Source organism: Aplidium turbinatum, chromosome 7 (assembly GCF_918807975.1).
Source record: "Aplidium turbinatum chromosome 7, kaAplTurb1.1, whole genome shotgun sequence".
Classification (NCBI taxonomy): domain Eukaryota; kingdom Metazoa; phylum Chordata; class Ascidiacea; order Aplousobranchia; family Polyclinidae; genus Aplidium; species Aplidium turbinatum.
In genome coordinates this window covers 18,564,937-18,578,135 of record NC_137478.1, presented here as the reverse complement: position 1 = coordinate 18,578,135, position 13,199 = coordinate 18,564,937, and the positions used below count along the sequence as shown (strand labels likewise).

General features: G+C 38.7%; 1 protein-coding gene across 1 annotated transcript in view; it reads left to right on the top strand.

Moving 5' to 3' along the window:
- The first annotated feature begins 3,559 nt into the window (after positions 1–3,559).
- LOC145773805 (uncharacterized) overlaps positions 3,560–13,199 on the top strand; it is a 35,208-nt gene continuing 25,568 nt past the window's right edge. The window contains exons 1-4 of the mRNA XM_082584933.1: positions 3,560–3,695; positions 9,091–9,207; positions 9,659–9,793; positions 11,254–11,364. Of these exons, the coding sequence (XP_082441059.1) occupies positions 3,638–3,695; positions 9,091–9,207; positions 9,659–9,793; positions 11,254–11,364 (421 nt within the window). The 5' untranslated portion in view covers positions 3,560–3,637. The remainder of the gene's footprint in view (positions 3,696–9,090; positions 9,208–9,658; positions 9,794–11,253; positions 11,365–13,199) is intronic.

Here is a 13,199-nt window from a genome sequence, read left to right as displayed (position 1 = left end):
CTGATCTATTTCATTACATCGAGTGGGCTACCGTAGAAAGTAGCCTACAATAACTTTGTACAGTAGGCTACTTTACGACTAGGTAGATCATTTGAATATAGAGTAGCCTATATAAGCGTATAACCTGTATTCTATAACTTAGGCTACAATTGACGAATGGTTCACTCTTGGCTTTTTCATTCAAATTGTCATGATCACAAAAATCACGAAGAAGGCTATTGAGCAACAAATTTTTATCAAATTATGCATCTAATGAGCTGACAGAGAACGAAGAATTAGTATTGGCATTCCGAGCAGCTTGAAATCAAACTAAGTTGTTTTTTCGAGAAATAAATTAGGCTACTCGAAGTTTTAAGTTTCTTGTCTTGAATCTCCCAAATACAAAAAATTAGTGAAATACGTCACTTCTGCTTCAATACAAACACTTCTAGATTGTTTGAGAGAATACAGGTTTTTCAGTTTTGGGATGAACAAGCGAAAAATCTCAACGCACAATACGGAATGACAATTAATAAAAAGCACACCTCATACTGCAGTAGCCTATGTCCAGTTTGTCAAAGCTATGCAAGAACAAAGAAAGCAACTCAAGCTTAAGCCTATATTTATTTCGGTTTTGTGTGGTTGGTTAGTCTCCTAAACCCATCAGGTCTATAAACTAAACATTGATTAATTATCCTTTATAAGACTTAGCCTAGTAAGGAAAAACCGCGTAATTTGAACCACTGTGTATGTAGGGCCAACGGCCCTTTCTATATTATAAAACCTTTTTTGTTCACGCTTTGTAAACCAATTGATTTAAGAATTGAAATAATCCAAATCACCAACTTTCAATTTAATTGATATGGATACATGTAGCTTTGTTCGAATTGTGCAACTTTTTTATTGTTGTGTTGCGTGGGTTGTTTTTTTAATTATGCTGCTTAGATAAACATTTGAAAACCACTGACCCACAAAATGCGCTCAAATCTCAAGAAATCGAAGTTTCAGTTTTCTTATTAGTGACTTATTACTTTTAAAAATATTCTAAAAGATTTTTCGCGAGCAGAAGCAACCGTGAATGAACTTTGCACAGTGGATAAAGAGCTCGCTTTCCAATCATGCAATTCTGGTTGTTGAAAAACACTGCTCACTTCTACCAGGGTGTAATAAATTGCGTAGGCGTAGTTGCTGAAGGAAAGACGGCCGAAAGAAAAAAAACTAGCTGTAATATTGGAAACGTGCCTTTAAACTTTTAATTTATTTGAGAACTTGCCTTTTAAGTTTGTACCTTGTGTTTCTCACTTTGCCTTACGCGTTTTCCATGACCTCTTGATTGGCCGCTGTTAAATGCGCTTTCCTGACAGTGTTGCGTCATTTCAAAACTCGAATTCCAACAATAAGTCAATTGTTTTGGTGCCGCAGCTATGTGGGCGTTTACGTTGCTAGTTTATGTTGAAGTCTAAGTACATGTTGAGATTCAAATAAAGTTATCTGTTTGTTTATGACAGTTCGTTCGAGATAGTTAGACGTCATTACATTACAATTGCGCCGAATGGAGGCGTGGGTTCGAATCCCATATCTGACACCATGTAATGTTTCGCGCAATCTTTGACGTCTAACTATCTCGGACGAACTGTCATAAACAAACAGATAACATTATTTGAATCTCAACATGTACTTAGACTTCAACATAAACTAGCAACGTAAACGCCCACATAGCTGCGGCACCAAAACAACTGACTTTGTCAGGAAAGCGTATTTAACAGCGGCCAATCAAGAGGTCATGGAAAACGCGTAAGACAAAGTGCGAACACACAAGGTACAAACTTAAAAGGCAAGTTCTCAAATAAATTAAAAGTTTAAAGGCACGTTTCCAATATTACATCTCCCTTTGTCTGAAGAAAAAAGAAAACTATTTAACGATACACAAACAGATTAAACTTATGAAGATGGTTACGCTGTCGAATACACATGAAATAACGGTATCACATTTACACAAATTATTTTTCAAAAGCTTAGGTGAACAGCAAGTGTTAACTTATAGCACGTTGTCTCTCGTTGTTAGCATTTCATTTAACTCAAACAAAGCACTTCTGCAGTTGATTTTACGTTTACAGTGGAATGTAACTAAGAATGAATTTGTCTTTGAAACAATGATTTCACCAAGATAAGGGGATTACATTGTTTTCTGCAATCAAAACAATCCATTATAATATATTGCAAAACAAAATAGCAAATTAAAGCTTTCACAACAAACAACACAAAAGTAAATCAACTTTCATTTAACTTTTCATCAGCAGCAACGTTTTCATCAGCAACAACTTTTTCATCAGCAGCAACGTTTTCATCAGCAGCAACGTTTTCATCAGCGGCAACATTTTCATCAGCTGCAAGTAGCTGCATTTTTCTACATTTGACTGCGGGTGTAATGGGCTAGACGTTCGGTGATTAGTTTTCCAATTCCAACTATCACAAAAATTCGCAACTTCGAACGTTAACTCGACCATCCTCCTCCACTTTTTAAAATTTTCTGCAACATTTCCTTGTTGGAAGTTCATTTCTGTCTTTGTTGCTTGCATCGATTCCATCTCTGACACCATGTAATGTTTCGCGTAGCCTACTTCGAATCCACTTCAGTGATCACCTTATACTATCGTTGGCAGAGATGGGCAAGATCACCTGTTTAGGTGATCTTTAAGATCAAGATCAAGATCACCAAGAATACGTGATCTTGAAGATCACGATCAAGATCACCCAACAGTGTGATCTTGAAGATCAAGATCAAGATTGTGATCTTGAAGATCAAGATCACTTTCAAGATCACTTTTTGGGGTACCGTAGAAAACAAAATTAAAAACAAAATTAAAAAGTATACAAAAAGGGATAGCATTTATTTACACATTTTGTGTATTTTCTTTTTTTATTTTTAGCCTATATCTTAAACAATTCTAAGTCTGGTTGGTTCACTGCAGTCTGCAATAAGCCACTTCACATGACCAAAGTCGACTAGAGTCCATTTTTTGGCATCCCCAACCTAATCTTTTCAAACATTTAAGATTGGATCAACAAAAGCGAACAAATTTTTAGAATGCGCAAAGCAGAAATGTAAACAAATTTTAGTCATTTCTTCTCATGTGTTGATATACAGTCGTAAGCTGGTTGCCACACAAAGCTTTTTCAATTTTGAAATGGCAACACTAACCAAACTCATTGAGATTTCAAATCAACTTTTATTAGACGCATGAGTCATATTAATAGTGGTTAAATGGTAGTAATTACTACTAATTAGGCTACTTTGTACAGTACCAGTTCAAAAAATGTCTCTATAATATAATAGTAGGTCAACTTACTGAAATTTCAAAGTGATCTTGATCTTATTGACTTTCAAGATCAAGATCACACAAAAAAAGTGATCTTAGATCAAGATCAAGACCACCAAAATAAAAGTGATCTTCAAGATCAAGATCACGCCCATCTCTGCTCGTTGGTGCCGGAGGCATAGTACCCTGACAACTTTGTTTTCTGATCCCCTCGATGCTTGGATTCACGTATGGGACTCACGCCCTATTACTTTTTAAAGGTTTTCTTTCGAATTTTGTTTGTAAAGTTCTGTTATGTCAATGAGACTCACCAACGTTTATAAAGAAACGGCTTAGTTATGAGAACCTTCTTGTACATTTTTGTTGCGCTTTCAATTGCAACCGAAAGCTACTTTGGTAAGCATGTAGTTTATGTTAAAAATCTCTTGAAAATAAGATTAGACTGAAATTTTTTAACACTTAATATTTTAATCTTCATTGTCACAATCAAGGTGCTATGCCTCGCGATGGCTTGCTTTGTATCTTCAACGAATGTGCTATTTTCATTATGGAATTCTGGTGCGTTGTGTTATTATCGGTTATGACCTGAAGTCTATGACCCACAGGGATCGGTCCTGGCTCCCCTTCTTTTCAACATCTACACCCACGACCTGCCAACCACGGTCTCCGCAAAATACGCTTATGCGGACGATCTGGCAATTCTCCACTCCACAAAGTCGTGGGAAAATCTAGAAGACACCTTGAGCCAGGACATGCAAACCATCTCAGCTTATCTCCAGAACTGGCGACTGAAACTCAGCGAAACCAAAACTGTGGCGGCAGCTTTCCACCTACACAATCGGGAAGCTGATCGTGAGCTACATGTCCACAACAACGGAAAACCTCTGTCCTTCTGCCCCGAGCCAAGGTATCTTGGGGTGACACTAGACAGATCGCTCACATACCACCACCATTTGGTGTCACTGCGCAAGAAACTGACATCCCGCGCTGCATTACTGAAGCGCCTGGCAGGCTCTAGCTGGGGGGCGAGGGCTGACACTTTGCGAATAGCAGCCTTAGCCCTTGTCTACTCTTCAGCAGAGTACTGTGCACCTGTCTGGTGCCGCAGTGCTCACTGCCACAACATCGACACTGCCATAAACAGCGCCCTGCGCACAGTGACCGGATGCCTGCATCCCACACCATTGGACAACCTCCCCATTCTCGCTGGCATCCAACCTGCTGAGCTTCGTCGCGAAGAAGCCACTCTGTCCCTCGGTCGACGGGCACTGGAGCCTAACCATCTTCTCCACCACAAGATCTCTGCCTTCCCAAACGGGCACCCCCGCCGACTGAAATCAAGACACCCATTCGTACCAGCCGCTCGGCTTCTGATCAACGAAGCTGATGAACAAGACATCTCTGCGGCTACTTGGGCGGACCATAAATGGAATTCTGAATGGAAGTCAAGCACCACCAGACTCCATTCATTCATCCCCGACGCCGACACACGCCCCATCGGCCTGACACTACAGAGACAGGCATGGGTGCGCCTCAACCGTCTCCGTACGGGCGTCGGGCTTTTCCGCTCAACCATGCACCAATGGGGAATGGCTTCTTCCTCCTCCTGTGAATGTGGTGCCGAGGAACAGACCGCAGACCACATCATCAATGACTGTACCATCTTCAAACCACCTAACGGAGTGGAAGGTCTGCGCGTCATGGATGATGAAACTAAAGACTAGCTGCTCTCTAGCAGCCTTCCAGTGTAGTCCGGGAACATCGTGAATCTGGGGTGGTAAAAGGATAGACCCTCGGCCCCAGAAGCTCAGACGACGACGACGACGACGACGACCTGAAGTAACCTCTGATTGAGAAATTTGTATTATGTAACGTATTTCTAGAATCATCTGTAAGCATGCAAATCTAGAAGGTTCTGTTGTTTTTCATGATTTCTGAGCGTCGTTTGTCATGACGTCATAAGGTTGTTTATCAGTAAATGTCCGATTGCGAAATCGTTATTATGTAAGAATCTTCTTGTGAACGTGACATTCTTTAGACTTCTATAAGCTTCTGCTTGTTGACATTTATTGCAACTTGACAGAACAATGTGACGTTACGTAACCTTCTCGATGTTACTGGACTGAACAACCAACTATAAATAGTGGTGTAGTTTGTATTCTGATTATTCTGAGATTTTCTGAGTATTATGATGATTATTATTGAGTTGGTTATGAGAGTTGTGCTATGAGTTGTGGATTGATAGTTGATGCAGAAATTAGAGTTATTTGAGAAGCCGTTCGTTAAAGTTCTTCAAGAAGTCAGATTATCATTTCACTAGTAGAATTATTCGACATTTAATTGACTGCTTTTCGGTTTAACCCATTAAACTACGTCATTGAACCTTTCCAAGTCTTTTTCCTGGTAAGAGATAGAAAGAAATCGTGACATTCTGGGGGCTCGTCCGGGATATAACCGAAAAGGAATTAACCGAAAAACCGAAGAATACCGAAGATTTATTGAAAGAATAATAAATTAATGTCAAGATGGCGGATACTGTCAAACATGAGATGATTGAAGACTTAGGGAGCATGGCTGAACGAATGGGGCTGACTGGTAATGAGAAGTCTCAGTTTGTGATGGAAGAGTATCACAAGATAATGGACCAAAAAGCTCAGCGAGAAGCTGACGAAAGAGAAGATAGAAGAGCTGCTCGTGAAATAAGGAAAGCAGAACTTGAAGCTGAAGAGAAGCAAGCACAACTTGAAGCTGAGGAGAAGCGAGCACAACTTGAAGCTGAGGAGAAGCGAGCACAACTTGAAGCTGAAGAAAAGCGAGCACAACTTGAAGCTGAAGAAAAACGAGCACAGCGTGAAGCTGAAGCAGAAGAGAAGCGGGCGCAGCGCGAAGCAGAAGCCGAAGAGAATCGGGCGCAACGCGAAGCAGAAGCTGAAGAAAGAAGAGCGCAATATGAATTGGAAAAGTTAAAACTTGAATTAGAAAGACAAAAGCTGGACGTTGGTGAGCGATCTAATTCTACTAATGATAATGCTCGAGATGTTATTGTGGCGCAAGTTAGACGTCCAGATTTGCCATCATTTGTTGAAGAAAAAGATGAGTTGGATAGTTATTTGTTAAGATTTGAAAGATATGCTACAATAGCCAAATTGGAGAAGTCGACGTGGGCTACCCAGCTAAGCATGTTATTATCGGGACAAGCTCTTGATGTATATTCAAGACTTTCGCAAGAAGAGGCCATGAACTACGACAGATTGAAGTTAGCTCTGTTAAAGCAATACAATTTTACCGAGCATGGATACCGTCAAAGATTCCGTGAGGCAAAGCCTGAACGACACGAAAGTCCAGGTCAATTTATTGAACGTTTGAGAAACCTTTTGTTAAAATGGTTTGAACTTTCGGGGGCCGAACAATCATTGGACGGATTGGCAAACCTTATAGTTAAGGAACAATTCACAGATTCATGTTCAAAAGATCTGTCTGTTTATTTAATGGAGAGAAGTCCAAAGAATCTAGAAGAAATAGCCAGTGTGGCAGAACAGTACTTAGTTGCTCATGATGAGAAGTTGTCGACTAAAGAAACGTTGTCATGCGATAATGACGAAGAGCAAACAAATAATTTTGAAGGAGGTGCGGTTCCAAGAGAAGTACGTTGTTTTAATTGTAATGGCTTAGGTCATAAGGCTGTTAACTGCCGGAGAAAGACTAACAGAAATCATCAGGAATCGAGGAAGTGGTGCAATCGTTGCAATAGGCAAGGACACGAAGCGAAGGAATGCAAGGACAAGTCGTTTTCCCGATCCAATCAGTCTGGAAAAGATAAAGACACGGACGTTTATCGATGCGGTTGTGCATTAATGATTCCGGAACCCAAGCTTGACGAGGAGAAACCGGATGAAGATGTTTGCGGAAAAATAATACCTGAAGATTACCTGCCAGTAGTGGATGGAAAAGTTGGAAAAAAAAGGTAAAAGTTTTACGTGATTCTGGTTCTACGGGTATAATGGTGAGGAGAGATTTAGTAAATGACAATCAGTTAACGGGAAAAACTGGCCATGTGACAAAGATAGATACCACTTCAATCCAAGGACCGTTAGCGATGATATATATCGAAACTCCATATTGTAGTGGGACTGTGAAAGCATTATGTTTACAAAACTCTTTAGTTGATCTTATAATCGGAAATGTTATTGAGAGAAATTCTGAAGTTACTTGTTATTCTTGTGGCAAGAATGGTCACTTTGCTCGAGATTGTTCTGTAGATAATCAGCAACGATCTCACGATGACGGATATTACGAGCGCGATGAACCGAGGAGAAGAGGCAGGCGACGACCATTTGGAGTTTGCTATAGATGCGGTAGACGCGGACACTTCGCCAGGGAGTGCGTTGCTGACGGCGGACATTCGGAAAATAGACGTTGCCGTGACAACCACTGCTACCGATGTGGGGAGATTGGACACATAGCCAGGAGCTGCCCTTTTGATGAAAAGGCTTGCTACAACTGTCATAAAGAAGGTCATCTCGCCAAGGACTGTCCGGAGAGGAAGTGTTTCCGATGTAAGAAGATGGGTCATCTTGCTCGCCGGTGCATTGAACCCATTGAGGACGATGGAAACTTTCGCAGAAAACGTGACTAATGTTTTGAGAAAAGCTATCGTTGGTAGATCGTGCAACGATGGACTAATGAGAACTGTTTTATTGAGTAACTAATTGTTTGGTGGTGTGTGTTGTATTGATTGTGTTGTTATATTGCTTGCAACAATATTCTAAGGGGGGGCGTATGTCACAATCAAGGTGCTATGCCTCACGATGGCTTGCTTTGTATCTTCAACGAATGTGCTATTTTCATTATGGAATTCTGGTGCGTTGTGTTATTATCGGTTATGACCTGAAGTAACCTCTGATTGAGAAATTTGTATTATGTAACGTATTTCTAGAATCATCTGTAAGCATGCAAATCTAGAAGGTTCTGTTGTTTTTCATGATTTCTGAGCGTCGTTTGTCATGACGTCATAAGGTTGTTTATCAGTAAATGTCCGATTGCGAAATCGTTATTATGTAAGAATCTTCTTGTGAACGTGACATTCTTTAGACTTCTATAAGCTTCTGCTTGTTGACATTTATTGCAACTTGACAGAACAATGTGACGTTACGTAACCTTCTCGATGTTACTGGACTGAACAACCAACTATAAATAGTGGTGTAGTTTGTATTCTGATTATTCTGAGATTTTCTGAGTATTATGATGATTATTATTGAGTTGGTTATGAGAGTTGTGCTATGAGTTGTGGATTGATAGTTGATGCAGAAATTAGAGTTATTTGAGAAGCCGTTCGTTAAAGTTCTTCAAGAAGTCAGATTATCATTTCACTAGTAGAATTATTCGACATTTAATTGACTGCTTTTCGGTTTAACCCATTAAACTACGTCATTGAACCTTTCCAAGTCTTTTTCCTGGTAAGAGATAGAAAGAAATCGTGACATTCATAAAAATAATTGTATTGTGGCCTGTCTGCCGAGAGCTATTCGTTTAGTTTCATTCTTGCAGTGTCTTTTCAGTCAATTGACAAATAAATTTCTTTCTTCAAAGGAATACAAAGGCTCAATTTACCGAGCAAGATGGATGAGCAGCATTCACTTGCAAATTTAATATTATATATGTCTTAAGGAATTTTAAAGAACGAATTTACGGAAAACTGATCAGTTAAAATTTTTGGTAAAAATACAAGTCGTTCAATAACATTTGGTTATTTCCTAAACAAAAAAATAAAATTATTTTTTACCTGTTTCAGTTAATGGAAGCAACTTTACCCAACCATCTCAAAGTTGCTTTTCCTATGCAACATGCACTAACAAAACAGGAAATTATACGTGCACTCGCAACTGTGAAGGGAATCTCTCTTGTTCATGTGAGAAAAAATGCTGCAATCATTTAGCGCAGTAGCCTACTTCAAATGCCTATGCATGTAAAATGATATTAGGCAATGTAAAAAAATATTTATCTTTGGACTAAAAAAACAATTTTCGGAAGCTTAGTCCAAACAGTATATTTCAGGATACAAGTGAAAACTTAGAATGGTTGATACTAACCTGGTCACCTATGGTTTATATCCCGGGCAATTGAATATTACGCCAATGTAGGAAAATGTTCTGCATGTGTCTGCCCAGCTACACACGCTCATAAATCGAATAATCGTTTCTTGCTCTTGTGATGTAGCCTATTCATTTAAAAGCCTGAGTATTTATCAACTGAGTAGTTTGGACCAGATTGAGTATTTTTTGTCAAACTGCAGCAGTTGATAATGAAAGTTGCAGCGTAATTGCACCATAATGTGTCAATTGATATCATGTTTTGCTCAGGCGAACTTGCTGGCAATAGTTCTATGGTATGTCAAGTGGGAGATGCGCCGATTTCAATGCATTGTCAACAATGCGACAACTGTATGTGCAATAACGCCTCTTCATTTACTATGGATGCTACAGATGCGATTTCTGGTAAAATTTTTGTTAAAATTGCTTAGGCTACATGACAACTGTGCTAATCGTTATTGTGTTAGAAAATTAAAAGGAATAGATCAAACCCGATATGCCAAAAGCATGGTTATTTAACATATCTTGCTCATAATTTCAAACGTTTTCCGCAAAACTTTCTGCCCTCTTCAGGAAAATATCTTAAATCATCTAAACAAAACAATTTATTAGCTTACGTTTATTTTATGTTACGTTTATTGAATTTTTATTAGCTTACGTTTATTTTATGTTATGCTGTCCGCTCACTATCTTGTCTCATGACCACACTCCCGCATAATTATGACAGATTGCTACCACCTTTTGTGTTTGTTCGTCAGTTGTTGCTTGTACGCAGGTCAGTGCAGTTTTATTGAATTTCAGTCATTTATTATTAACATTTCACGAATAATTGTTTTGTTTAGATGATTTAAGATATTTTCCTAAAGAGGGCAGAAAGTTTTGCCGAAAACGTTTGAAATTATGTATCTATTTCATTTCTGTATTAATTTTGAATTATGCAATTCAATGTTATTAAGTTGTTATCGATTGTCTGTCTATGGTTTTTAAAAAGTACCTCTCTACCAAAGCTATAATATCTTGCTCAATCTTAAAATTTCCTGAACCGCAAAACTTACTATCTCTATCTAGTGGTTGCTTTTTTGAAAAAGCATTACTTTCCGCTTCTATTGATGTTTCATTGGTCATTCTAGGCTCACCAGAAGAGAATTTACAAAGTAGTCAGTGCAGACGGTCAGAGAGTTTTCAATTTGATTTGGGAAAGGTTTTTGGGCCTAGGTCAAACATTTGAAAATTGCTGCAATCTAAAAAGCTTTTTTGGTCTAATTTTTAATCCAGAAATAGGGATAGCAATGTTCTTACCTGTGCCATTTCAGTTTTTGAGTTTAAACAAACATTAATTTGTTTATTTTGAAATTCGTGTTTCAGGTTATATTTCACTAAATATTCGTGGTTAGGGAAATCACTATACTAGACTAAACTAAATTTTTATTTTACCGTTTGGTGGCTGAAGTGGGCCCGGTACCCGAAAAGGTGCCCGGTACTTGCATGCACGGTACGTCTGAAGTGGCTGTTTTTACCTCTGATGGCAATACCTTTGGATCTGTCACGGGGAATCTTTTAAATCCGGACCCCTTAAATATTCCGAGCCCGGGTCCAAAAGTACCACCTAGAGCCCCCTGTCAACGCCCCTGAACTTTAATTACCTTACAAAACAAGCATCAAACTTTCAAGCCATCTGTAATTATACAATGACTGCAGCCTGCAGCATAACTATGTAATTGTGTATGGTAGTTCTGTCATCTACTAATCTCCCGAACTGGCCCATTTCATTTTGCTGCAGTAGCCTACTAGCTTATAGTTCATTTCGTGCAAAATAAGCACAATATCCAATGGTAATATTTGTGCTGTGAAATCATTGTTTTTAGAAACTAACTTAAAGACTGTGATGTGTTTCTCGGGAGTCGGATTTATACGATACACATTCTCTCAATGCGACAGGAACATCAAGATACACAATCTCACGTTCTGCGCTGCAGGTAATCAAAAGCAAGGATAGCTACCGACCGCATGCTGAAGCAACATTTGCTCAGTTTTAATTCCAAAGTTAAATTAATTCTATTCATGAAAAAAGTTCCATGCTGAGTAACTATGCATGGCCGTGACACAAAGTGAACATAACACGAGACCCATCGGCCATCGGAACGATAGTCTAAGGTTGAGAATCTTGAGTGGTACTTGGTCAAGTGCTCCAACCTCGTAAAAAACATAACTTTTATTGTTTCGTTTTTGCAAAATTTTCTTGCTCGCTTGGCGCGCTCAATATTATTTCAGTAATGTATTAACCGGTTGCGTAGGCCACATGTGTTTTTATCAGGGCATTTGATCGATAAACATTTTTTTCATACGCCCATCAAAAAATGAAAAAGTAATGAAGTATTTCAGGGTAAACACATTAGTGACTCAACTAGTTACCAATTAAATTAATTCATTCCAGTTTTAATAGAGATATAAAATAAAATAGGCGTTGTGCATCTTCCCATAGGCCTAAGCTACGGAATAGTGGGAATATCTCGAATAAAAGTTCAAAATTTCGCTTTCTATGGCCATGAATTTTATACCTTTATATTTATGCCTTAATTTTAAACAAAATTTCTAATTTTAAAGTTTACACAAATCGAGTTTCAATTTAAAAAAATTTAAAAAACAGTCTTGGGTCATAGCGTACATCAAAAGAAAACAAAACAAGTTAAATTTGTCAAAATGTAATGTGGTCAAGCCCCCATATACCCCCTATCGAACTACTTACGGTACTTCCGAGGTCTTCAAATTTTATAGGCTACTGTATATTTTTATTTGGGATTTTTGCTTATTAGATGAAACTTTGATGCTACACAGAAAATGCTACATGCGCTACTGAATCGTTATCTTCTGGCAAAATTTTGTTCGATTATAAACATAAAAGCGTATTTTCGTACAAACTGTGTGTTCAACAGAAGAGCTACATTACTTTGGCTGGTTGGTTGGTTTTGAATCTTTATTCTCGGACTGACAAAGCCTTGATAGGTTATTCCTGGGAGTTTCGCATACTTGCTAGGGCTTTTGATGCAGGGCCGGTTGCAAATTTTTTTCTCACGAACTGTTTTTTACTTCGCATAGAGTTTGTGTTTATACAGTGTGAATGCAAACATTTTTCGTTGATGTGTTTGATTCAAGGGTTTCATCTTGTGCCTTATGTTCACTTCGTGAGGACATCGGTTCGACGCCCATCGAAGTCAATTTGTTTTTCTTTAAATTAATTTTTTGCGGTGCACAAAAGCTATTCTAAAAAAGTAGGGTTAATGGGTTAGGGGTAATTTTTAGGGTTAGGGTTAATTCTTAATCAATTTGGAAAATCTTACTTTTCGAGTGACCAGAATCAATTTCTTTTCTCAACTTTTTTAAACTTAATTAGGCTAGGTGTGTCTCAAGACTACGTTTTTTTTCAAGTTCAATGTTTAGACTTGGACCTGGAGGAGAACATCGGCTGCTGAGTTTGAAAACCGGGCGAAAAAAATGAATCGGTAAAAATAGTCAGGCGCGCCGCACGGTAACCAGTAATGGCTACACTTACAGAAATATGTAAATGAGACAAAAAGTTTGTGGAAAAAAAATTCACTGGCCGGTTACCGAGATTGACAAAGTGAAGTTTCCGATTGTCGAATTTTTTCCAGAGAATTATTTCATCCACTATGGGCCGTTGAATGGAGAGCAGTCCTGAAATGCGTTGCTCAAGCCCACACCCCAAGAGCGGAACTAGCTCCGCTTGATCTTGAGACGGGTGTGTAACCACTGAACCCAACTTCCTATTGTTATGGTTTTACTTATTGTCGCT